General features: G+C 33.7%; 7 protein-coding genes and 1 non-coding gene across 8 annotated transcripts; 4 read left to right on the forward strand and 4 right to left on the reverse strand.

Annotated features, from left to right (window-relative positions):
- Positions 1 to 5: 5 nt before the first annotated feature.
- On the reverse strand, positions 6 to 1,086 carry LOC107185310 (mitochondrial import inner membrane translocase subunit Tim17-B). Its single transcript, XM_015572970.1, has 2 exons — positions 1,010 to 1,086; positions 6 to 760 (listed from the first exon to the last, which is right to left on the reverse strand). The coding sequence occupies exon 2, from the start codon at positions 743 to 745 to the stop codon at positions 260 to 262; it is 486 nt and encodes a 161-aa protein (XP_015428456.1). The 5' UTR covers positions 746 to 760; positions 1,010 to 1,086; the 3' UTR covers positions 6 to 259.
- Positions 1,087 to 2,589: 1,503 nt separating this feature from the next.
- LOC107185284 (low molecular weight neuronal intermediate filament) lies at positions 2,590 to 3,989 on the forward strand. The gene is made up of 4 exons (XM_015572942.1): positions 2,590 to 2,679; positions 2,795 to 3,007; positions 3,134 to 3,445; positions 3,762 to 3,989. Exons 1-4 carry the CDS (start codon positions 2,590 to 2,592, stop codon positions 3,987 to 3,989), a joined length of 843 nt encoding a protein of 280 aa, XP_015428428.1.
- A 587-nt stretch (positions 3,990 to 4,576) lies between these two features.
- Trnav-aac lies at positions 4,577 to 4,649 on the forward strand. The gene has a single exon. It is a non-coding gene; the product is annotated as a tRNA-Val (tRNA).
- A 1,570-nt stretch (positions 4,650 to 6,219) lies between these two features.
- On the forward strand, positions 6,220 to 7,962 carry LOC107185285 (apidaecins type 22-like). Its single transcript, XM_015572943.1, has 8 exons — positions 6,220 to 6,296; positions 6,383 to 6,442; positions 6,608 to 6,752; positions 6,859 to 6,945; positions 7,031 to 7,117; positions 7,204 to 7,284; positions 7,603 to 7,689; positions 7,766 to 7,962. Exons 1-8 carry the CDS (start codon positions 6,220 to 6,222, stop codon positions 7,775 to 7,777), a joined length of 636 nt encoding a protein of 211 aa, XP_015428429.1. The 3' UTR covers positions 7,778 to 7,962.
- A 78-nt stretch (positions 7,963 to 8,040) lies between these two features.
- On the reverse strand, positions 8,041 to 9,613 carry LOC107185327 (protein AAR2 homolog). Its single transcript, XM_015572990.1, has 5 exons — positions 9,347 to 9,613; positions 9,173 to 9,288; positions 8,942 to 9,095; positions 8,585 to 8,857; positions 8,041 to 8,512 (listed from the first exon to the last, which is right to left on the reverse strand). Exons 1-5 carry the CDS (start codon positions 9,532 to 9,534, stop codon positions 8,104 to 8,106), a joined length of 1,140 nt encoding a protein of 379 aa, XP_015428476.1. The 5' UTR covers positions 9,535 to 9,613; the 3' UTR covers positions 8,041 to 8,103.
- A 1,077-nt stretch (positions 9,614 to 10,690) lies between these two features.
- LOC107185298 (60S ribosomal protein L27a) lies at positions 10,691 to 12,165 on the forward strand. Its single transcript, XM_015572959.1, has 6 exons — positions 10,691 to 10,775; positions 11,070 to 11,133; positions 11,222 to 11,319; positions 11,504 to 11,653; positions 11,740 to 11,876; positions 12,077 to 12,165. The coding sequence occupies exons 1-5, from the start codon at positions 10,773 to 10,775 to the stop codon at positions 11,866 to 11,868; spliced, it is 444 nt and encodes a 147-aa protein (XP_015428445.1). The 5' UTR covers positions 10,691 to 10,772; the 3' UTR covers positions 11,869 to 11,876; positions 12,077 to 12,165.
- Positions 12,166 to 12,695: 530 nt separating this feature from the next.
- On the reverse strand, positions 12,696 to 14,128 carry LOC107185315 (splicing factor 3A subunit 2). Its single transcript, XM_015572975.1, has 2 exons — positions 13,490 to 14,128; positions 12,696 to 13,080 (listed from the first exon to the last, which is right to left on the reverse strand). The coding sequence occupies exons 1-2, from the start codon at positions 14,033 to 14,035 to the stop codon at positions 12,802 to 12,804; spliced, it is 825 nt and encodes a 274-aa protein (XP_015428461.1). The 5' UTR covers positions 14,036 to 14,128; the 3' UTR covers positions 12,696 to 12,801.
- A 1,423-nt stretch (positions 14,129 to 15,551) lies between these two features.
- Positions 15,552 to 23,822, reverse strand: LOC107185286 (centromere-associated protein E-like). Its single transcript, XM_015572944.1, is given in 11 exon segments — positions 15,552 to 15,743; positions 15,814 to 15,999; positions 16,002 to 20,666; positions 20,745 to 20,883; positions 20,953 to 21,139; positions 21,220 to 21,535; positions 21,628 to 21,745; positions 21,824 to 22,143; positions 22,216 to 22,444; positions 22,521 to 22,755; positions 23,596 to 23,822. Coding segments are annotated over 11 exon segments (6,741 nt in total). The 5' UTR covers positions 23,750 to 23,822.
- Positions 23,823 to 25,162: the final 1,340 nt, after the last annotated feature.

Consider the following 25,162-nt stretch of genomic DNA (forward strand, 5'->3'; position numbering starts at 1 on the left):
CATTTAAGACCGATGACTCAACATATGAGTCCTGCACTATCTCACTTGTGTCAATAGTTCAATAAAAGTAAAGAAAGGAACAACATTACATAAAAAACGAACTATTATTATTTCTTAAATCAGAGGTTCAAATTGTCTATACAAATTTGATATACTGGTGATCGAATAGCTTCCAACTACTACTGTTTCATTCAATATGAAACATTTGTACTTAATTAGTTGCGTAATTTGAAATGTGTCTAAAATATTTATACATGCTTTACGATGGATTGCCATGTGGTGGCGATGCAAATTGTGGATCGTCTGTGAAGGAGGGAGGTTTGAACTGTTCTGCAGACATACGTGTAAAAAATATTGCTACACCTTCAATTAAAGCCAGTAATACTCCACCAATAATAGCACTACCAGCCATAGCTGGTAAACCATTTCTTGCTGCTAATATACCCCCAGTTGCTGCTCCACTGATAATAGAGTTCCACGGATCTTCCTTTTTCCTAATGTGAACCAATGTACAATCTATTGTGGAAAACATACCACCCCACACTGCAAAATTTCCAGCGATAATTGGAGATCGCTGTTTAATAGCCATTAAACTTCCCAGAAAACGTTTGTTTATTCCACTGGGTGCATTGCGGAAGCCTTTGATACTTTGAAAGACAGCACCACCAATTGCACCCATTGTAAATGCACCCCCACAGTCATCTATTATACGCCAGGGGCATGGTTCTCTTCCGTATTCTTCCATACCTTAATTAATTATCTGTAAAATAATGAAAAGTAAAACTCATTATGATATAATAAAAAATACAATCATAATCAGAAATAGTATTTATGACATAATGACAATACATTTTTATGAGTAATGCTACGTGAAAATACATAATATGAGGTTATGTACATAATCCTCGTGCACCATCGGTCAACATGTCAATAACAATTCTGGAGTTTACACAATATCCATAAAAAAGATTGTCCTCCACGCAATGATAACATTTTTTTCTGCATTTACCATGTAATTTATACGAAATACCTCCCACGCCGAGGTACGAAATGTTTCGAGCACGACACTGTGAGCAACGTGACTACGTTAATCGATCTTCATTCTCAAACCGCATATCGAACAATTTTCGCGAAAGAGAAACGATACGAATGAAACAAATGCAATATATAACTATTTTATCTTCAATACGAGCAATTTCTATTAATATTTAATACATCAATTCTCCCTCAATACCTTTCTTGATTACATTTACATTCATTCATACAAACTCGACCGGAGAGCTCGTGTTGCATGATATTTTGAAATTAAATTATCCACAGGATTCTACACGATCATATTCTGTTACATACATCGACTCCGTAAATCGATAACATTTTTAATCGTCAGAGAAACGATAATTTGAACATGAAATTTTTGTTCCTGATGGGCTACGATTTTTAGTTTGCTGGTCGTTCGACTGGCGCACGTCTACGATAGTTTAAAATAGAATGAGCCGTAGAATGTCCAAAAATACATCGGACTTTCGGTTAGTTCTGGATATCCAGTTGGTTCGCGTGAAAGTATCAATCACGTTCAAAAGAAACATCGTTTTGCGACAAGCGTTGCTTTCTCCTTTTTGGTAATTCGAAATTTGATTTTTGGTGTTTATACAGCACAACGTGCCGAAGTATTCCGCGTTGCTTCGTTTAATACGAAAAAATTTAGTTCGTCGACATTATTTAACTAACTTTTCAGTACACCAAACGACGCTTTGATCGGTTTTATTCCGCTGATTGAAAAGTTCATAGCGTTTTATATTGTCTTCGATTAACATTTCAAATGTATCCACTGTGCAAGTTACTCTTTGATTTCTCGTTTTTTTTTTTGTGAGAAATACAAAAAAACAAAAACATCGTCGAGTACAAAGTGCATATCCCTTATGCTACATTAAACGTGTAAAAGTAACCGCGTTATTTCTATTAGGAACTTTTACGCCATTTTACATCATCTACCCTATTTATCAGAACGTTTATTGTCGGATAACCATTCGTTCAAGTCACCGGTACATTCTACAATAAGACGGAACTTTGAAAACTAACAAAGGATTCAAAAATGTATTCAAAATTTTCGAAAAACGGGAATAGATTGTACAAAGAACCTCAATTCTACTCCCGAAAACTCTACGAACTTTTCGAGTGAACCACTATATTAAAAAATAGATTCGAACGGAAGTATTCGTGAAGTTTATAATCCATTGTAGATTGAAATTTTCGAAAGAACGCCACCGCTGTTCGTTTGTTCCGATTCGTGTTCTATTATAAGAGTGACATTTCTTCCAGATAAAAATGTCTGACATGGAGACACCTAAATCAGACACTAATCAAGATGAGGCGGCGAAGCCTGATCAACCGACCACCGTGGCGAACGTAATTTCCAGTGATACCGAAAATATTGTCGCCCCTGTTGTCGAGGAACAAACTGCAATTCCGCAAACGACAGAACCAAAGATTGCACAAGACACGATAAATGAAACCGTCGGGCCAACACCTCAGAAGGAAGTAAACATATCTGAGATTAGGAATGGAGACGTACCGACAAACGGAGTTACAATGGAATGCGAAACTCCAGCAACCGAGACTGCGAAGAATACAACGGATGATGCTGTGGCGATTTCTGAATGCAAACAAAATGAAGAGCCGGTAATTTTAACTAGGATCTTATAAAGGCATATAAAATACTGATATTACTTAGATATTTTAAAAATATACAAAATATTTATTATTAGTATCGTAATTTGTTATATTCTGTTTATAGTCAAAGGTTGCTGAACTTCAAGAGCAGTCGTTTATAGGCGCTGGAGACATCTGTTCCGAGACGGATCTTCAAAAAAACACTAACACAGCTCAGAAACCCGACGTAGAAATCGGCGATCAAGCGCCTGTGCCAAAGGACAAATCGCTTGCTGACGATAATTCGAAAACCGGCAGCGACGAATCTACAGTATCAAATTTAAAAGACGAAGTCAAGGTGAGAATCTGGATAAAAATGAAATGAAGAAAGAAAATATGGAAAATTAGTTCTATATTTTATTCAAATCATAGCTAAGTTCGATTGCAGTAGTGAATTTTTAACATTGTCATTCTCCGTTTACAGAAAGCGATCGTGGAACGAGATACCTATCGTAAAAAGCTAGAAATTACTGAAAAGAAGCTAGGCGCGCTGCAAGCGTCATACGATGCCTTGTTAAAGGGCGAAGGCGAGGAAGTCTTGCTTCGACGTATGGTGGATCAATTAAAGGCTAAGCTGATCCAGACCTCGTTGCAATTAGAGGACCGAATCCGTGTTGTCTGCAATCAGGAGAAACAAATCAGCGCATTGAATAGTCAAGTGGCTTCGCTAAAAGAAGTCGAAACTCTCACAAGGAGTCTTTTGCAAATCCGCAACCTGGAAGTTAAACAGCTGCAGGTAAAATGTCTGAATTAGAAAAATTGTAAACTGGTTAATCTGTTACTTGAATATTTAGTTGATAAAGGGCTGAGTAGATGGTTAGAAGAGAATCAGGATCTATTCCTATTACATCAGTCGACTAACCGTTTAGCTACCTCCACTATTAACAAAGAAAGCGTCCAACTTGTTCTCCTACGATTTGTAAATATTTTTGTGCAGGGCGATAGTGTATCAACGTCATTCCCACCCATCATAATTGTCTTGTATAATTGGTTTAATCGAAACCAACCTAAAGTTTGTGGAAGTAAATATTTTTGTTTGTAAAATAATATAGAAAGAAGTTGAGGACATGGAAGGGCAGATCTCCGAAGAACGGGGTCGTTATACTACTATAATAAATAAACTGGACAACGCGGTGAAACTGAACGCGGATCTGAAGGAGGAATACGAAACGCAGCTAGGTCTTTTCCGAGATCTTCGGGAAAAATACGAAGAAAAAGTGACGCTGCTGTCGGAGGAGAAACGAGCCCTTGAAAATAGCGTGCAAGCTGTTCCTAAATAAGTTGTATTAAACAGAAATTGAGTTACTATATAAGTACGTTAATTTGTATAAAATAAAAGAATGTTTGGAAATAAAGCAAGGCCGTGTTTCTACTTACTTCTACCTGTTAGAAACACAACTTTATATTTTTATTACATACAAATAAAATTTTATTGGATAGATATAAGAAGTTTCCTGTTTTCAAGTATTAATCTGATTGTACTATTTATACTTCTTTGTACTGGATTATATATGTATACATACAATACATACATATACATATGTATGCATAGATATGACCGTTTTGGAATAAATTGCTTCGACAAAAGTTCATTGTTACATATAAATTTCGTAGTAGAAGTTTAGTAAATTTGATTGTTATTTCTTTGCTGGGTTAATAGGACCCTTAATGAAATAAATAAATTTTTCTTGCATTACGTTTTTTGTAAAATAATCCATCAAACCTTATATTTAGGTAAACATCCACAGTCTACAGATTTTAATATTTTTTATAAATGTTTAATGTGAAAATTTACATTACGAAATTACATGTTTTTAAATTACTGGATAGGACTACATTTCTCAATTTTAAAGAGTTTGTTCCAACGGTTTCCGTGGTGTAGTGGTTATCACATCCGCCTAACACGCGGAAGGTCCCCGGTTCGATCCCGGGCGGAAACATTATTTTTTTCCATTATTATATTAATTACATTTATCACTTAGAAATATTAGTAAAGAATGTGGAATAACATATCAGCGATTATAATTTATTTTTAATGATTACAGCGTTATTATTAGTATTCAGAAGATTATAAACTGTAACACTGGAACGGGCACGCAAATAGAAGATGGAGTTAGTCGTACGAATGTAAATAAGGAAATATGTTGCAAATCTATGGCATGTTATTGATTCGCTAGTTCAAACATCGAGGGGAATCCAGGAAAGTTGCGTGCGTCTTTGTTTTATTATTCATATTTGCTGCGGTGATTCCCGAGCGACCCGCGAACTTTCACACTGAATTCGTAATTGACGCAGCGTATAGTGTGAATGACCCACCTCTTCGCAAATTTTCATCAATTTTAATATTACTATACAAACTGTCTACTCAGTAAGATAAAAATCTGAGTAAAATTTGATTTTATGGAAGAATTTCAATTCAAATTTTGAATCTGAATTGTCATTACTACAAAATTTTTGTTTAAACCTTTTTTATCACATAAATAGATATACGATGTGCTCTGGTAAAAAAAGGCTAACGTGCTAAAACGACTTTTTACGATAAACGCGTTTAAAGTTATGCAATCCAATGAGGAAAGTCGCGTGCGTCTTTGTTTTATTATTCGTATACGCAGCGGTGCTTCCCCAGCGACCCGCAAACATTCGCATCAAACTGAATTCCTAATTAACACGACGTGTAGTGTGAATGACCTATCTCTTCGCAAATATTTTCATGAATTTTAATATTATTATAAAAACTGTCTACTCAGTTACATAAAAATCTGAGTAAAAATTGATTTTACAGTAGAATTTCAATTCAAATATTCAATCTGAATTTTCATTATTACAAAATTTTTGTTTAAACATTTTTTATAGTATAAATAGATATACAACGTACTCTGGTAGAAAGAGGCTAATGTACGAAAACGACTTTTTAAAATAAACACGTTTAAAGTTATGCATTCCGTAATGGGGCTGCCTGTTTCCGTTTTCAGCTGTTTTCTCTTGCAATATTAAATTAATATTAATTGTTGATACTAAATGGTATGATTGAGATTCTTACTTGTGAAAATTTTTCAAAAATTTACGTAGTATTACTTATTATACGTCTTAACATTTCATCATGCTGTGCGCAAAAGGCTTGGTGAAAATTCGAAAATTTGGTGACAGTGAAGAAATAGAAGAAAATAATTTATTATTTAAAACATTAAAAAATAATAGAATGCCAGAAATGATCAAACCAATAGGTTTTTCTTCAAAAAGACAGTGGTACATTAGAAGCCCAGTTTCAACCCCGAGAAAAACTGACTTTGTTGCTCTCAGACCCCGACAGGCCCTGAAAAAGAAAATTGTGAAAGAAGACACCCTTCTAAGAAACATTCTATAAAATTATATATAATTCTATAAAATAATATATAGAAAATATGCAGAAGTTGTCAAGGTGTAACTGTAATCCTTAAAAATACAATGAATAAATTATTATTTATAACATTCTACAACACACTGTATACAAAAATAAAATGTAACCGAAAAATGTCTTTGCACGAGGAAAGAGATGATAGAGTATCAATAAAACAGATGACTTATCATATATTTGTGTCGCGTAGACGGTGGTTCCCAAGCAAGTGCCTGAGGACCTTGAACTTTCTCGGGGATAAAGCGATGTCGAACGTTCCGTATAAATACGCTGCTGTAGAACGCATCAGACATCAGTATCTTCTAATCTGCAGAACTATCCACTTAGCAGACATTATTGGTAAGTTGTAAATTACAAATTTTACTAAGTGACTTACTTAACAAATATTGGCCATGCGATCAAATTTAAAATTTATTTAACTTAGATAAATAATTAATACATACCATTCTATCCCAGCAAATATACTGTCAACAGCAAGTAACAAATAATTAATTGCTTCAACAGGAATACAAATAACACATATTGGTGGATGAGACACAATATAGTCATGAAGACATTTGTGGCCCTAACAATTTTGGCCATCGTCGGTGCGGCGATGGCAGATGGAAACAGCAGAGTTATCGACGAAATACTAGAACTAGCCAATCCGGTAAAACTAATTTTCCGTATTCTATATAATTGTACATAAACCACAAAGACAGACTATTAATATAGATACAGACTTAATTACATAAAACTATTGATATCTATTATAGCGCGTTGCACGTGAAGCTAAACCGGAACCTGAACCTGCAAAACCGTCACGACCAGTGTATATTCCCCCTCCACGACCGCCTCACCCTGTAAATATTTACAACATATAATCAATTTTATTGAAATACATATTTTACAGAATATTGTATTAAAACTTCCACTCATATTTTTCAGCGTCTTCGTCGTGAAGCAGATCCGGAGCCTGAACCCGCAAAACCATCGCGACCGATATATGTTCCCCCTCCACGACCACCTCACCCTGTAAGTATTTACAGAATATAATTAATTTTTTTAAAACACATATTTTAAAGAATATTGTATTTAAAAATTCTATTCATATTTTTCAGCGTCTTCGTCGTGAAGCAGACGCCGAACCTGAACCTGCATACCGACCAGTATATGTTCCTCCTCCACGACCACCTCACCCCGTAAGTATTCATTGCCACAAACGAGGTATAGGAGTAAACATTTCATCCAATGTATTTTGTCGGCCCACTTTTTTGGGGCGATATCGCCCCATTTCCATTTTAGTGTCACTACCCACCGCAAATTTACCGTTCTCATAACGTGGAGGTCGCAATAATCACAGACTTTTTAAGGTGTCGGTACTACAGTTTAGGTGGGCCACTAATTCCCATAAGATGAAAAGTCTATTCTTATACCTCGTCAGTGTCAGTACTAACAAAGTTTACTTAACAAACAATTATAAGTATGCTGTATTACATATGGTCAATTCTTTTCTTCAGCGTCTTCGTCGTGAAGCAGATCCGGAACCTAATCCCGCAAAACCGTCGCGACCAGTGTATATTCCCCCTCCACGTCCACCTCACCCAGTGAGTATTTAAATACTAAACTTCATTTCATGAAGTAATGGGCATTAAATTAAATATTGTAAATTAATTGTTTCAGCGTCTTCGTTAAACTACACTAAATTGGAAGAATGAAACTTGAGAGTGTATAACATTTTATTGTGATTGACCGAAACTGATTATTTATTGAGTACTATTGCATTTAATTAAACACATCCGAAATAGAACATAATATAAGTGTAATGTAATATTCATAATATACAGTATACGATATTAATAAATTTAATTTTATTTATACGTTACAATGTACTTATTTACCTACTCTTAATAAAAGTATAAATATACAAGAAACAAGTATGTACATATTGTGTTGTGTATCATTTCTATTGAGTATCGTTGATCTTCATTCGTATTGTACATATACATATATTCAGATCCTTATTCCAAAGATACAACTACAGGCGCGTCATCGTCACTATCATCTTGTAAATTAGAAAAATCCCACGAGAACTTGGTCGATAATCGACTGCGGAATCGCGAGGCGTGACACTTCAACCGACCATCTATATCTGAATTAGCCTCAATATTTGCAAAAAGTTTGCGTAAATTGTAGTAAACGAAATTGTTGTTAGCTACAATGTCGCAAAGTATTTCCTCGGGTACGTGCGTTAATTGGATCTCTAACGCTTTCATAAATTCCATGTAGATGCCACGTCGCTGTGGTATCGCAGAATCAGCACCGCAGATAAACGATACAAGTTTCTTCCAATGTTCAAATGCATCAAGACTTTGTCCGACCAAGAAACAAACAAATGCCAGCTGCATTTCACCAATAATCTCCATAGGTCTAGAAAAGATTAATCAAGACATCTTTACACTATGTACAAGTGTATAAAAAGACAGTGACTTCTAATCTTACTGTGGTAACTCCTTGAGAAGTGTTTCTAGTGCATAGCTGGAATCAAGGGAATGCTTTGTGATCTCACTTGGCGATGCTCCATCTGGATAATTTTTATTGGGTACTTTAGACAACCGAAGCTCTGTGCCTGGCTTAGGTTTCAAATCAGGAAGCAACTCTTCTTCCTTTTCTTCTACAGTAATTCCACTCCTCTTTCTTTTTGGACTTGACACCCCACCCCTTGGTCTCATTGCATCACTACAATGCTCTAACTCTAAGGCTGACTGAACAAACCTAAAATAAGGTATATAAATTTACACTATATTAAAAAATACATAAATACTGCAGACTAATGACTTATAATGTTCTTCTACAGACCCACACAGAGGTGAACAACGTTCAACCAAGGTAGGACTAATGTGATTTGTTAAGTCTTTCCATTGCTTCCATACATCATAAGGATAACATCCCAGATATCTATCTAAATCTTTTAAGTTATCTTTCAACCTTTGGACTGTTTCATCTGATACAGCTTTAGAAAAGAAATTCAAACTTGTTTCTACAGTATTTCAGTTAATCAACATGTGCATATAGTAGATATTACTATACCTTCTGAACTAAGATCTTCTGCTTTTGCATCCCACCGTTTGACTACAAATTCTGATTTTGTAAATGTATGAAGAAAACCAATTTTGGGTGCTGATTCTCCAAATTCATTTACAGCGCTTCAACGAAAGTACATAAATATAATGTTAAAAAAAGTATTCAATTGTATATAATTACCTATAATGAACATAGTGAAATCCTGGTGGGATCATTTTGATGCCTTTAAAAGTATCTGCTGTGTTCCAAGATTTTAAATCAATTCCTAGTTCTGTGCCACTTGGTACATTTAATACAACTAGTGTAGCACCTTCGACTAGAAGTCTTTGAGCTAAATCTTGATCTAGGTCTATACTCTCACTTGCCATGATTATTCAATAAAACAAATTATTAATGTATGCTATACGATTTTATTGTAAGCGCTTCAATATGATCTTATCATTGCATAGAATAACAGATTAACCTATGTATGCAGGGGAATATTTTCATATAAAATTTGTTAATATAATTACACTTAGTAGAATTTATTTTACAAAATAAAGAATCATTACAATAATTATTTGATGTCACCTTCAATTTTCTACTTCAAAATAATGAATAGAATTCTGCAGTTGACAGATTTGCTTTCCCGCACGCTGCGATTACTGATTACATCTTCGAATCATTCCGCTATCATAGTTACTATCAATGAAACGGTGTACAACTTATTAGATTCCCTATCATTCAACCAATCGAAACGATTGGATCAATGAGAAAGTAACTTTACCCAGAAGTTTGTAACGGCACTGAACGGTACCCTGTAATTTTAGCGACCTCTACGTTACCAGAACGGTGAATTCGAAAATTACATTCAAACCCACTCGAGCTCAGCTACAGTAAAAGCTCGATAATTAAACATTTCGGGGCTACAGAGAGCCAAATTTCCAGAAACTGATAAATTAACGGTTTGCAATCATACGCAGCTCTCCCCACTGATCCTTCGTTCTCGTGTTCAACGTAATTATTTGAAAGGTGGGCTGGGAGTCCCCCTCACGAGCAAACTCGGCTTCCTCTAGGAGAAAAAGAAATGTATACGTAAAGGCCTTCTACCACTTGATAAATTTATTTCAACTACTGAAATAAATGTTAAATCAAATGTTAATTTGGCATGAATTTCAATAATTCCCGATACCAAATTTTAGGAGGCTCTTCTCAACGCCACTTTTTCCCTTAGCGGAAGCCGAGTTTGCTCGTGAGGGTATATGGTGAACAATGATAAAAAAAATACATATGACGACATCTACGGCAAAATGCTCAAGCTACTTTCCAATTAGTAGTACATAACCTTGTCACTAGTTGGTACGACAATGCCCTTTAGTGTTCATTTAATTAAAAATTTAAATACTATTTACAAATTGTGCAGTGTTGGTAACAATTGTTATTAAATAATACCGATGCAAAAGATTTTAGTGATGAATCTGATTCCAAGGAAGCACAAGTACTTCCCGTCACTTCAGAAATATTTGATTCGTGATTAAGCGCACACGCGCCATCTAGGTAAAAGTTCACAACTTTCGCGAAGGAAACACCGGAATCACTGGTCTTCTTTCTTCACATCGCAGCCAAGATGGTGAGTGAGTGATATTTAAATTCTTTTTTACTAATCGAGAGTTATTGAAAGCATCCGAATGAAAATGAACTCATAGTTCTGATTACGATTTTCTTAATGTTTCACTATATAATTTCTTAGAATTATTTTTCTTTTCAAATAAATAATCACATATTGATTGTAAATATTCCTAACCTTATGGTGTTGCATTCATATTCAAACATAACCTACATAATAAATTACTATTTTGTTATTTTCTTAATCTTTGTTATGTATTAACTAATGTTTATAATTTCTTTCCTTTTTTCTGATCAGTCCACACACAAGAAGAAGACCAGGAAGCTCCGTGGTCACGTCAGCCATGGTCATGGTCGCATAGGTACGATGACAATATTTTGTGTCTTGTCGTCATTAAATATGCTATAGAACAAAATTGATTAATACGAAATATATTTGTTTTATTTCAGGTAAACACAGGAAACATCCTGGTGGTCGTGGTAATGCTGGTGGTCTTCACCATCATCGTATCAACTTTGACAAATATCACCCTGGTTACTTTGGAAAGGTAAATACACTTGTTTCACTTTCATTCATTCATGCATTCATTTTATTGATATGATGATAGGATATATTTCACTGGCGAACTGAATTACTTTGAATGTACTTTCTATTCTGATTACATACATAGATATATAATGTATAATATTTAATATAAGATGTAAATACATGTGCTATATTTCCATTTACAGCTTGGTATGCGAAATTACCATTTGAGACGTAACACAAAGTGGTGTCCTTCTTTAAATTTGGACAAATTATGGACACTGGTCTCAGAACAACAGAGGCTTAAGTATAAGGACTCACAGACCAAAGTACCAGTAATTGACCTTGTAAAAGCAGTGAGTTTGAAATTACACATTCATTTTGTAAGCACATTTAAGTTTATGTTCTTATTCATGTTATTTAATTTTTTTTTTTTTAATAGGGATACTACAAACTGCTAGGAAAAGGTCGTCTTCCTAAACAACCAGTTATTGTTAAAGCCAAATTCTTCAGTAAATTGGCAGAAGACAAAATCAAGGCTGTTGGGGGTGCTTGTGTCCTCTCTGCTTAAATATGCAGGTATTTTTTTTAATGCATATTTTTAATTAGTTACTTGAATATTAATATGATGATAGTATGAACGGGCGGACAGAAAAGTGCGTACAACACTTAAAACCGTGTAGATTGTTCTAATAAAATCCTGATGAAATTTTACTTTTCTTCAGTAATGTTTTGATGTTTTTCAATATGTCTAACAAGCATGTTTCTGTTTATTTCAGGTATCGAGATCTCGGCGGAACAACTTGCTGTACATTCTCCTGTGTTTATATTCTTAATAAAATTTAAACAACCAAAAAAAAAAATAGAATATCTATGAGACTTGTTAACTTGCTTTAACATCCATACTTTGACTTTCGAAAAATAGACATTACGGCCAAGTATTAGTAACGTTACCAGGAGTAGGGAAAACATGACCACGTGGGGACAAAGTGACGTAATAGGGTGTAGTAGAGAGAGTACATATATAAGTAGGACGCGATGTCGTACTTTCATTAGTAGTAGTAATACCATGGTGTGGACAAGTCGTATTAATGTATTCTGTATGACGTCACATTGTTGTTACGGTAGGGAATTTTGGCACCGCTGGAACTTAATACCTAGGTCCGTTGGCATCCCTTCATATTTTTTTTAACATCCATTTCGAAATTTATTTCTTTAAGTAATGTCTTTACCGGGTTTAATGTTTAAAGAAAACTATTAGTTTAAATTAGAAAAAATTATTAGAAACTCGAGTGAAATTAGAGCCAAACATTGTCGTTCAAGGGTGAAAAATATAAAATTGAAAGATTATTTTTACACATGAAGTTGTAGGGATTCATTATAATAATACAACGGCAGTACATTTTCATATTTTATACACAAGATACTCATTAAAATAATACATTAGAAATAAAAGATACTCTCCTTGTTTAGGAAAAATGTACAGATTGGATTTATATTGTTATTATGCTAGATGTGGAGGTGGGGGTGGTATTTGCATGCCTGTGGCTAGAAGTGCTGGTGGTGGAGGCACTGGATTAAACATTGGTGGTCTCGGTGGTGGTGGTACAGGTACCATTGGTGGCCCTAATCCAGGTCGTATTAAAGGTACAGGGGGTGGAGGCACTTTACCAACTGATGGTTTTTCATTCTTAAATGCAAACTGTAGGAAAAACTGTTTGGTATCTTTGTTCCAATGTGTCCAAAACTTTCCTTCTGCTTTTTCAACTTCTCTACTAGGTACCTAAAAAATAAACACAGAACATTTTAGAAGGTAACACTGCTAAACAATGTTTTTTGAAGGCTATATATTGCTGTTGAAATGTATGCAGTGATCTTTAAGTACTTAATACAAACATTTCTTAATGCTGAAGATTCGGAATTATGAAATATTTGACTTAAAATAATTGTGTTTAGATATTTTTTACCAAGTCATGTTAGATAAAGGATTAAATTGTGATTTATGTAATAAAGTCTTAGACTCTAATACTTATGGCTTTGTAAGTGTCAGATCACTTTCAGACAGTGAGATGGAATCTCTACATATAGAAGTATATGCAATACAAAAGACTGCTTAGAGGGCCATTTGAAAAGACACCAAATCACTACACTTGCTCCACCAACGATACATTTAAATTTTGTCTTTAGTTTACCTTAAAAGCTATAGTTTCATAAGGTTCTGCTGCAAATAACAAGTATTGCCATTTACGGTCAGGAGGTTCAACTCTCTGTTCATATGCTGACATAAACCTGTGCCGTGGAATTACATTGTCTGCGACTTCCGGATAATCAACTTGGAACAATAAACTTTGTTGCCCAGATTCTGGATCGCGCTGTTTAGTTACTCTGTAACCCGGTCTTCCAATTTTTACGAATTTCTTAGGTTCCACTCGGGGCTTTTCAGGTGCAAGTGTTTGCGGTGCTTCCTTTGCTTCTTTAGCAGCTCTTCTAGCTAAGTTGGCTTGGTGCTTTTTACCTTGTGTATGGGCCAAATAACTACCCTCGTTGTTATGAAGCGTCAAACACAGTTTACATTCGTAAGATCCTAAGTGATTTTTCATAAAATACGGATCTTTGTTTAAGTCGATAGTTTCTAACGCAAGTTGTCGTAAACGTTCTCTTCTGTCCCTGTTGCTTTCTGACCAGGAAGCAACACCTCCACCGCCAGTTTTACCTCCCGGGCGATTTTGGAAATCCATTTTTGGTATTTAATTTACTTTTTATACTATGAAACAGATTTATGTTGTTTTCGTTCACTGTAAACAACAGACCGCAATTCTACGGATCACATAGGTTAACTATCTTTCGTAGAATCAGGGCAGACAACAACAGAAAGATAACTGAATTTCCTTATACAGTTTATTTTATAAAGTTATGTATGCAGATTATCAATAATTTTTTATATTACACGTTAATTCATAATAAATTTAATTCCGTAATTGAAATTGTAAAGATAGAAAGCTTTCTCTTAGAGGCACTAATACGTATTCAACCTCAATTTTCTGAAGTAGGGAATTAGGTAATTTTTCTAGTAAATCGGTAATATATTTTCGAACATACCTGCAGGATAATCAGATAATTTAAAATATTCTGTATGTTGAATAATTTTAATTTTGCATATTTTTTACAAGATAACGTTCATAACCATTGTTATTTATTCTAATTTAATATAAAACACTATTATGTTTAGTACAGAGCACTTTATTGAAAGGAATTGCAATATCAGACATGTGCTGAAAATAAATTGTTTGCATTTTAAGAAATGAATTGATATTTAACAATCTTGATTAACTATGTTTGTAACGCATTTGAATTCTAACACATTTTTCTAATTTGATATGTCACAATTAAACAATTTACGTAAATGAAATCAAATATCAGAAAAACAATTAAGGTATGGCACATTTCATTATGTATCAATGTTTATACAATTGTTTCGTGAATATTTTCCAAAATCACAAACTTTACATATAATTATAAAGCTGGCGTGAAGGAGACTGATACACGTATCGCCATCTTTAACGTCATAAGAAGTATAAAATTCAATGATACAGTTATTTACATTATCATAAGGAAGTACAAAAATAGAATTCCGCAAATATATAAATATTCTTAATGATAATATACTGCTATTTACAATCTGTAAAAAAAAGGAGGAATGAATGTAATACTTAAACACCGAACTCTTTATATCTAAGAATACTTGGTAGCTATGTTATATAGTATTAATTTGTTCATCTGGAAGACGCGAACATTTTTTGCTAATAATTGTTCCATAGGTTTCTTCTATATGCTAAAGGCTTGTTAAGCTCCAATAAATTAGCTGGAACGTTCTCTTTCATTGTTCTGTAGAAAATATTAATCGTCGAACATGTAAATACAGAAAGTTTAACATTTTAAAAAGCAAAGCAAACAAAAGTACAATCACTAATAAAGCATGAACATGCAAATTCCAAGCATGGCATGCATATTTTTTCTGCAGAATATACAAGTAATTATTAATTCTATGAAAATGGTCCTCAGCATATAAGTAGAGCAATCATTTCCCATCAATTTATACCTTACTACTTGCAATTATATGTCTAACACTTTGGTAAATATAGTACAATAAATATCACTGGATTTTAAAAGCAAATATATGCAGTTCAGTTACCTAATATCACTAAGCAATAACACTAATAGAAACTATTTCAAAAATACTGAATATTATGTTTCTCACGGTTTCATATTGTTCTCCGAATGAAACTGTTTATCGAATAATCCAGAACGAGTATACTGGTCGTTACATTTTCCTTTTGAAAGTTCCTGTACTTTATCTTCAAGTTCTTTTATTCGTCGACATCGCAACCGGCACACGTCCTTCATCAATGCCTTCTCTTTTTCCAGTTTTATTATCTTTAAATGACCCTATGATAATGATTCAATTAATATTAATTAAGAATGGAATGCACCTCGTACTTTTACTTATATCACCTACTTCATTATTTAATGTAAATAATTGTGATGCATTATTTGGTGACGTTTGACAGTATTGATCTCTTCTGTTTGTCCTCCATTTTCTGCATGTATCACATTCCCATGCGTTAATATCATACATAGCTTTTTGAAGTTTTTTTACTTCAGAACGAAGTTCTGCATTCTGTCAAAAATAAAAGAATAACAAAGATGTTCTTCCAATTCTTTACACTTTTGTTGGTAAGGAAAGTTTTCACTTTGAATTTGAATCTCTAATGTTGCTATTTGTCCATTTTTTGAAACTATCTGCAATTCTAATTCTTGAATCTTCTTTCGCAACATTTGACAGATTTCGTCACTTTCATCGACATCTATTTCACATGTTAGATTTTCTATTTGTCTCTTTTCATTAAAAATCTTATTTCTGCTATGTCTTCTTCTAGTAATATCGAAGGCTGGGCTAGTTGATCTTGAACAACTACTGTTACTCTTCAGTTCCAACTTATTCTCGTATTCATTCAGTTTCGCTTGTAATTCCGAAATCTCTTTTCTCAACGAGTGGAAAACTTTCTCATTATGCAACTTTATATCGTCTATTTGCTTCATGTCCACTTGCGGTCTCGTTTTAAGCATTTCAAGTTCTTCCTGAAGTTTCTTATTTTCCTCTCGAAGGATGTTTAATTTTTCCTCCAACTCGTGAACCAATTTATTTTCTATTTGATGAACGTATAATTTATCCTTCAATTGTGAAATCTCCGCCTCACGTTCACGTATAACTGTAGCATGGTCTCGCAAATATTCATCAAATTCTTTATTTTTCACAGTTAAATCTTGTACACGACTCACATGTTCTCTAACTTCTTTCTCTTTTTGCTTTAATAATAACTTTTTGTCTTCTAATTCTAATGCAATTTTATTTTTTTCTTGAAGAAGCGCGTCGTATCTGCCATCATCCTGAGAAGAATTTGGTATACTCTGTCTAGATTTGTATGATGCCAATGTTTTCTTAATTTCCATGTTTTCTTGTGACAATAATTCGTATTGACCCTTCAAGTTCACTAACTCTTTTAAAATTTTATTCTTACTATCCTGAAGTTCAGTTATACGATTACTTGCTCCCTCCAAATTATTTTGTAATCTTTTGTTTACATCTCTCAAATCTTCCATGTCTGCTTCTGCTTTCACCTTACTTGTACTGTTCCTAATCTTCCTCTCCAGTTTTGCATTTGCATGTTGCAACTCTTCATATTTTTCTTTCAGGGTATCTAGTTCCTCCGCTAAAGCTATGTTTTTATTATTCAGTTCGTGTAATTGCTTGTTTAAACCAACATTTTTTATTTCCTCTGAATTTAAATTATCCTTAATCATTGCTATTTGTTTTTCTTTCTCCATCTTTAGTTCTCCTATTTCTTCCTTGTACCGTTCTATATTTGCTTTTCTCTCTTTCACCTGGTCCTTTAGTATTTCGTAATCCGGTACAACAGTATCAAGCTTGGCTTTATATTCGGATATCTTATCACATTTACTTTTCAAGAGCGCTTTGATTTCTTCGATGTGTGATGTCTTTTGCTCTACTTCATGATTCACTTCGTTATAGGCTTCTGTAAGTTGTTCCAATTCAATGTTCAGTTTATGTATAGTCTGACTATTTGCCTTCAATTCAGATGCATTTGCTTCTATAATATTCTTCAACTGTTTTTCATTAACTTCGAGTCCTTCAATATTACCCTTTAATTCCATATTTTTTGTCTTGTAGGATTCTATAGCGTATACAAGTTCGTCTATTCTCTTCTCATAAATCTCTTTCTCAGATCTTACTTTAAATTGAAGTTCGATTTCTCTCTTTTTAAAGTCCTCTTGTACTGCCTTTTCTCTTTTCTGGGCAACGGAGATCGCTTCTTCCTGCCGAATGTCCACTTTACTTTGCTTGTCAAACTCTGCTTGCAAATTGTTAAAGTCAACTTCAAGTGTTTCTACCTTTTCTTTAAGTGTCTCCTTCTCGTAGTTTGCATCCCTCAAAACATACTCCAGATGATAAATCTTATCTTGTTGTTGTTTATACATGGTCTCTCGTTTCGTCAAATCCATTTGTAATTTTTCAGTTTCCATTTCCAATTCCTTGGCCCACGATGTCACACGTTTCTTTGCGTCAGCACTCTGCCTTTTTTCATCTACCAGTTTTTGTTTGTCCTTTTCAAATAATTCCCTCATGGTTTTAATTACTTCTTCTTCTTTAGACATAAGGGTTTGCAAAAAGATTATGAAAATTTCATTTGCAGTCTTACTTAAGTAATCCACTGAATTTACTTTACTCTTGAACGACTTCAATTCTTTCATCATACATTCTCGAACAGTATTTAATTCCTCCTTTAATTTCTCATTTTCATTGGCTAAAGTTTTCTCCTCGATAAATACATGTTCGTTCTTTTCTTTCATATCTTGGAATTTCAATTCAATGTCCCGGAGTTTTGCAAGCTCTTGTGTTAAATTATCATTTTCGTCGACATACTTGTTTAATGTTTCGTTAATTTTCTTTAATTTGATCTCCGATTCTTTCGTATATTCTTCAAATTTTCTTGTTATAGACTCAAACTCTGTTTTATATTTAACTGCTAAATTATCCTTAGAATCAGTTAACTGAACTTCGAGTGTTTGCAATTGTTGCTTCAGGATTTCCTTATCGTTTTCACTCTCTTCTAAGAGGCCTTCCAGTTGAGAAACTTTGCCTTGCAGCTCTTTATAGAGACATTCTTGCCTTGCTAAATCCGTTTGTAGCTTGTTTACATCCGCTTCCAACTCCTTGGCCCATAAGGTTGCACGTTTCTCTGTGTCTATGCACTGTTTCTTTTCTTTCTCCAATTCCTGAAATTGTTTCTTCAACAGTTCTAGTTCATCTGTGTATTTACGTTCAGTGGTTTCTGTGGAAACAGTTAACTCGTTTCTCTGACTTGTCATTAAATCTAATTCATTCTTCAGAGAAGAAATACATTCATTTAAATCATCTATGGTTTTGTGTAGTGCGGTAATGCATATATCCTTATTTTCTTTTTCAGCTTTTAGGTCTTCCAGTTCTACTTCTAACGTTAATTTTTCGCCCCTTATTACTTTCTCTTTCAGAGTGTACTCTTCAATCTCTTTGCTCATACTTAATAATTCAGTTTCTAGAATATGTGCCTTCTCTGTAGCTGTGGCTGCCGATATCTCAGTGTCCGACACTTTTTGTTGCAGCTTCTCATTCATATGTCTTAATGCATTTATCTCATCCAATAAACTTGCTTTTTCTGTTCTAAATTTATTAAACACAGAAGTAAAGTTTGTACTATTTTTCTTCAATTCGTCGATATCATCCCTCACTTGGTCAATACTCTGTTGGATCTGTTGAATCCTGCTCTCGTGTTTAACTACATGTTTCTTTGACTTAGAGTCTACATTCGTTGATTCGCCTACTTCATCGTGGAGCTTTTCAAGCTCGTCACATTTTTCTCTGTACATCACCGACAGTTTTTCGCGGTCGTCTTTTAGTATTTGCAATTCGTTATGCAAGTGCTGAACCTTCTCCTCGACAAAGCTCACGTTTAGTCCATCCGCGAAACTAGCATTCAAAGATGCATCGACAAAGCTTAAATTTAGTTCTTGATTGGCTTTCTGTTTCAATGCTTCGGTATCGGCGCATTTCTGATCGAATTTCTTCTGCAACTCATACAGTTTACAGTTCAGAGCTTTTGCTTCGAGCTTGAGTACGCGACGACTATCGTTCAAACTCTTCAAATGAACGCATTGACTGCAGGAGGATAACTTTAACTCGCTCAACTTTTTGTTTAAACGCGTTAAGTGATCAACTTTGTCCTGTAACATTGTAACTTTGTCCGCTAAGGTTTCATTGTTGTTTTCTAGCAATATTTCTTTCGCAGACTTATTTTTTTTAATAGTATTGTCAAATACGCTAGATGAATGCAATGAATTGTTAGCCAACTTTTCATTGCGTGAATGATCAAGATCTTCCATAGTCTCTAACAAATTATTGGAAAACCTGACATTTTCGTCCGACAACATTGTTACTTTAATCTTCAATTCCATTATCTCAGCTTTCAGAAGTTTATTCTCCGATCTCAATTGTTCCACATCGTTTTCGTCAGCATTCACATGTTGTTCCGTTATTGATATTTTATTCTTCAGAATGTCGCATTCTTCTCTTAACATGTCATTCTCCTCAATCTTGTCTATTAAATCGGTCGAAAGTTCGTTATTTTCCAATACCAAGCTGGCCTTTTCTTCCGTAAGAAGCGCAGTCTTATCTTTGTAGATACATTCATGGTCGTATAACAGCGACTTACTTTCTTTAATGCTTTCAAGTTCCTTATTTTTTTCTGCGATGATAGCAGTCGATTCAATGTTCTCTGTTTTCAATGCATCAATTTTATTCTGATATTTTACAAGCATCTGCTCGTCACTATACACTTCTAATGTCTTTAATCGAAGAGACTGTAGCTGATCATTCAGAACCATTACGTCACTTTCCAAAGAAATTTTTTCGTCCGTAACTTTTGAAATGCGAGCGTAAAGTTCGTCAATTGTTCGCTGAAGATTGAATTCAATCTGTTTCGAACGTTCCTTCTCGGCGGTCAGTTTCGTTGACATTTCCATGTTTTCATTTGTTAACAAAAAAATAGTATTCTGCAACTTTTCTACATCTAACTTAAATCCTTGAATGTCGTTTTTTATTTCATCTAGTTCTTGAATTTTTAATTCAAGTTCCTCTGCTAACTTTACTTTTTCTTCTTCCAACTGTATTGCCACATTTGAGGAATACTCAAAAAGTTCGTTTTGTTTAAAGCTGGATGAAGCAGACTCTTCTGCAGTGTGCTCGTCTAGATTCTTGGAAATAGATATAACATCATACAATGTCGCTGAAAAGATTAAAATATCTTATACGTAAAAGTTGATTACACTTACAGGTGAGTTGCAATGACCTTCTCCACACATTAATTGTTTCTCTAAAGTTGTAAACTCACGAAGTTCAATAAGATCTTGGGTCAAATCACAAATATATTTCCTTAAAACATTTTTTGGTGTGCTAGGAGAGCCTTGATTGCTGTTACAATTATTGAGTTACATTAAATTTCTAACAAAAATATTGTCATCCCTAATGAAAAATAAATACCTTGAAGTTTGTACCGACGAATCTTGTTTTTCTGGTGTCATACAGGAGTTATTACCTTCAGTTTCTTCTGTAAGTACATTATTTGTAAATTCCATCTCACCAAGACTTATACCATTTTCTTTAACTTCAGAACCTTCATTACATTCAATTAAGTCTAATTCAAAGTCAGTAAAACCTGTCTGAAATGCTGAAAACAAAAATAATTGATAAACAATTGCACTATGCAAGTGTTTCTGATAAAAAGGCTGTGCAACATGGTTAATTTACTCTGATTTGTGACAGCAATCGATTGCATGTTGCTTTTTCTCTGTGGTTTTTCAGGTGACATTTCTTTTATCGTTGGTAAACCAGTTTTAGTTTGGAACACGGGCAAATGTGATTTGAATGTTCCAGGATTACACCAACTTTGTCTTCGTCGAGATTTACATTTAACCGGTTCTGCATAATTAGCATTACATCCAGAAATAATTTGAGTCTTTAGCAACCTGACACGTTCTTCTAGTAAGTGATTAATTTGATAGTTCTCTTGCCATTTAGGTTCTATACTTCCTACTTCTATGGGTGACTTTCCATTTTTTATTCTCTGATGAAACGTATTGAATATAAAATGTGGTAATTATTATACAAAAATCTAGCAGTATTATCAATACATTAGAAAAAATGTAAAAAACAAACCTGTAGCTCTGTTTGAAGCTTAGTTAACTGTTCTGAATAACGTATTAGGAATGGTGCATCAGATGAAACTTTGTTCTTTCTTGGCTTGTTTTTAACGTTTTTAGCTTGACGTGCAAACCTAACAGGAAATCAATAATATATTTAAAATAAAAATGGTACAGATGCATGAATAATATTATAGTAATAAAATACTAACGATAGAGTAAAGTAAGTTTCTTTTGAAGCAACAGGTATTATTGTGCATATTATGGCTGTTAAAGAATTACCACCTAATGACGACTGTAAGAGCTCAGTTAATTTACTGTGGCGAACATTAATGTCTCGTTGCTCATTTTGTGACTGACTTAGCTGTACAATTATGGATTCAAACATAGAAAGAGACTTATCAGTCTGTTGCGGTTCTTGAATACCAGCAATTTCACGTGCACTTTCAAAACCAGCAAGATCTACTAAATTTAACTGTGATACTTGCACAATACTTTTTGATTCTCCACTAATTTCACGACTTTCAATTGTCTGAAAAGGTTGTAAACCTATTACATTAAGATACCAACTATTTAAAATAAAATAAATCTTACACAATCTTACAATTCGAAATATACTATGACCACTAATACTGTCATTCCTATCAGTTTCTCTTGTTTTTCTAATTTTAATTCCTTTCTTCATTATAGATAACATTTTATCCGAAGTGTTTGCAATTTCTTCTTTACAATCAACAGTTGCATGCTCATTATCTTTATGAAATTTTAATTCAATTCCATCCTTATTCAACAGGTCATTTATTGTTTCATTCTGTACTTCTAAGTAAGATACCCTGAAAAGTATGAAGATTTTTACATTTTCATGTTGAAATACAATAGTTTATATGATGAATATAAACAAGTGCAAACCTTAACAAAAATTCTCGTTCAATAGTATTAGAGATAGTCTTAAACATGTACATTATACTTAGTGGTATTATCCCAAGTTCACCTGAATTCCCTATCATAGTATGTGTCTTACCAGAACTACACTGTCCATAAGAAAATACTGTTCCATTAAAACCATTTACTGTGGCAATAACAATAGGTTTTACAATACTATCGAATACATTAGAACTGGTTGCATCCAAATCAAAAATATAATCTAGAAACAAAGTATTCAGAATTAATAAAATCTTACACTGATTTACTTATATAAGTACAGAATACTTTTATTAACTTATGGTGAATTGAACTTTTCAGTAAAAAAAATAGATTAAAAATTTTATTTTAAATCATAAAAAATGTCATTTTTCTGTTTTTAATTTATTCTGTTCTAGGACAATTTATAATTAATGTTAGTCTGTTATAAATATTTTCCTTCATAATCAATAATCGACTTTAATTTATTCATTCACCTTGGATAGGTGATATGATTTTTCTTGAAAAATGTTATTTCTGTAAAATTAAAGTAACGTATAACTAGACTGCGGATTTTATGCATTCATAGCATACTTAACTGTTTAAAATTTAATATAATCAAAAGGTTGATAAACTATAATGAGATGATAATTTCATTTACAAGTCAATAGAACCTTAAATAAAATAAACAAATTCCTGGTTGCGTTTAATTCCTATAAATTTGTTTACAAAAGCCTATACTCGCATGATCATCCGTTGCCTACTCATGGCTTGAACCGATAATATAACAAACATATCACGTATTATTGTGATATTTATCTATACGCATATTACATACTAAATATTCATTATTAATTAGTGAATTACGAAATCATCTTTTGTCGTAACATAATATGGCGCAAAAAACAATTGCATTTCGATCAAACAACGATAACTTGTAACGAATGTTTGTTTACTTATTTCATTTACAGTTCGGCAGATACGTCACATGATACAGCCGAAAAGTAGGTTATATTTCGTCGCAATAAAATGTTCGACGAGTAAAAATATTATTGGGATCTGATTTAGAATTATTAAGACATACCGAAATGAAATTCACTATCCCCCCTTTTTATCGTCTCTGGATCTAAAGAAACAATGGAATTTCCTTGTACGATCCATTGTATCGGCAAATTCTTGTTTTTTTCACATTCGATCAAGGGTCTCACTTTAATTCCCACCTTGACGCTCTCAGACATGTTTTCTTCACTGGTGTTTTAAACGAAGCATGAAAATTGTAATAATAGGCTACTCCGTTCTTAAATTGTTATACACGCTATCGAGCCTTGTCACATACCGCTCGACGGATCGCAACTGTCACTCAAAATTATAATTGCTTAACTCGCATTCAAATTCAAATTCTCCGCGACGTGATTGGTTCATTTGGACATGTATTGCAATAAGCAAGAACGTGAACGGAATGTAAAGATTTATATTAATGTATAAAATTGTTGTAACAACTGTGATGATATAACATCACCGAACCTAGTCGGTGGTACTACAGTACATGTGCATAGCGTAGTTTATTTAGGGACATTGGATTCGTACGCCAATGAACGGAACCTCGTTTGGATAAAATCCATTCAGCCCAGAAGTTTTAGTCAGTCTGCGCTCATTTGCTACAGTTGCACGAGCAAGAACCAACCAAACTCGAGAGTTACACGACAACCGTAATAAAGACCTTGTTTCAAGCGCATGTGACTCAATCATTTCACTACCGTCCACTCTCCCGTCACCTAGAGGTAACAATAACAGATTGAATGTGGCCAAGGGATACTGCAATTTATTACGCACATTTATTGTATGCAGCCAAAGCTTTGAAGATCGTACGGAACATCTACCAGTTTCAGAAGTGGAACTTATCTGCGACGGGTAAATTACACTACGTCTGAATAATATTTAAGCCGTGTTTTACTGAGTTAATGCATATATTATAATAAATATATTGTAAAATCGAGTACATAAGTAGTATTTAAGACAATTATTGTTAACTTTATACAAATACAGTTGTAAATTGTACATTGTCTAACAATTTTTTCAATAATAAACAGTTAAATGTTACATAAGCGATTATTATTACGTTTATCACTTCCTCTATCCCATATTTTTCATTAATAAAGCAATAATAATTGCTAAATACAGTTAAAGTCGCGTTAAAAATAAGATTAAGTAGTATAAGAAAAGTGCAATTTGTTAGAATTCATGTTACCACCAAAAGTAGTGGTGGCGGAAATTGGAACTAAACCCAGAACTTCTTGTTTAGTTCGCAAAGTCGCCGCCAGATGCCGCTGCTTAAAAAAAGTTTATAATTAGTTCCAAGTTCCGCCACCAACTGGTGGGAGCGCCACAAACGTACAGGTTTTTCCGCCATCTTCGATTTTTCAAAAAGCGCGGGAAAAATGGGAATTTATGGGACATAAAAGGAATCTAAAGTAATTTTCAGTAGTTCCATACATCTTTATCTCGAATAATTTTTTAAAACATTCAAAGTACTAGACATTTTTACACTTTGAATTTCATATCGATTTCTAAAATAATCCTAGTTCGATGTAATATAGAACGTGGTTTTATGAAATAGATTAGAAGTTCGCAGCCATTAGCTCGATATTGTC

The sequence above is a fragment of the Dufourea novaeangliae genome, unplaced genomic scaffold (genome assembly GCF_001272555.1).
Source record: "Dufourea novaeangliae isolate 0120121106 unplaced genomic scaffold, ASM127255v1 scaffold60, whole genome shotgun sequence".
Classification (NCBI taxonomy): domain Eukaryota; kingdom Metazoa; phylum Arthropoda; class Insecta; order Hymenoptera; family Halictidae; genus Dufourea; species Dufourea novaeangliae.

What these genes read in the sequence shown, in the direction of transcription:
- LOC107185310 (XM_015572970.1), bottom strand. Translation starts at nt 745, where the DNA reads ATGGAAGAATACGGAAGAGAACCATGCCCCTGGCGTATAATAGATGAC.
- LOC107185284 (XM_015572942.1), top strand. Translation starts at nt 2,590, where the DNA reads ATGGAATGCGAAACTCCAGCAACCGAGACTGCGAAGAATACAACGGAT. An exon ending in ATTTAAAAGACGAAGTCAAG is followed by an intron (nt 3,008 to 3,133) that starts GTGAGAATCTGG and finishes CTCCGTTTACAG; the next exon opens with AAAGCGATCGTGGAACGAGA. An exon ending in TGGAAGTTAAACAGCTGCAG is followed by an intron (nt 3,446 to 3,761) that starts GTAAAATGTCTG and finishes AAAATAATATAG; the next exon opens with AAAGAAGTTGAGGACATGGA.
- LOC107185285 (XM_015572943.1), top strand. Translation starts at nt 6,220, where the DNA reads ATGTCTTTGCACGAGGAAAGAGATGATAGAGTATCAATAAAACAGATG. An exon ending in ATATTTGTGTCGCGTAGACG is followed by an intron (nt 6,297 to 6,382) that starts GTGGTTCCCAAG and finishes ACGCTGCTGTAG; the next exon opens with AACGCATCAGACATCAGTAT. An exon ending in TACTAGAACTAGCCAATCCG is followed by an intron (nt 6,753 to 6,858) that starts GTAAAACTAATT and finishes TATCTATTATAG; the next exon opens with CGCGTTGCACGTGAAGCTAA.
- LOC107185327 (XM_015572990.1), bottom strand. Translation starts at nt 9,534, where the DNA reads ATGGCAAGTGAGAGTATAGACCTAGATCAAGATTTAGCTCAAAGACTT. An exon ending in TTTCACTATGTTCATTATAG is followed by an intron (nt 9,289 to 9,346) that starts GTAATTATATAC and finishes CTTTCGTTGAAG; the next exon opens with CGCTGTAAATGAATTTGGAG. An exon ending in CGTTGTTCACCTCTGTGTGG is followed by an intron (nt 8,858 to 8,941) that starts GTCTGTAGAAGA and finishes ACCTTATTTTAG; the next exon opens with GTTTGTTCAGTCAGCCTTAG.
- LOC107185298 (XM_015572959.1), top strand. An exon ending in CCATGGTCATGGTCGCATAG is followed by an intron (nt 11,134 to 11,221) that starts GTACGATGACAA and finishes GTTTTATTTCAG; the next exon opens with GTAAACACAGGAAACATCCT. An exon ending in ACCCTGGTTACTTTGGAAAG is followed by an intron (nt 11,320 to 11,503) that starts GTAAATACACTT and finishes TTCCATTTACAG; the next exon opens with CTTGGTATGCGAAATTACCA.
- LOC107185315 (XM_015572975.1), bottom strand. Translation starts at nt 14,035, where the DNA reads ATGGATTTCCAAAATCGCCCGGGAGGTAAAACTGGCGGTGGAGGTGTT. An exon ending in ATGAAACTATAGCTTTTAAG is followed by an intron (nt 13,081 to 13,489) that starts GTAAACTAAAGA and finishes TTTATTTTTTAG; the next exon opens with GTACCTAGTAGAGAAGTTGA.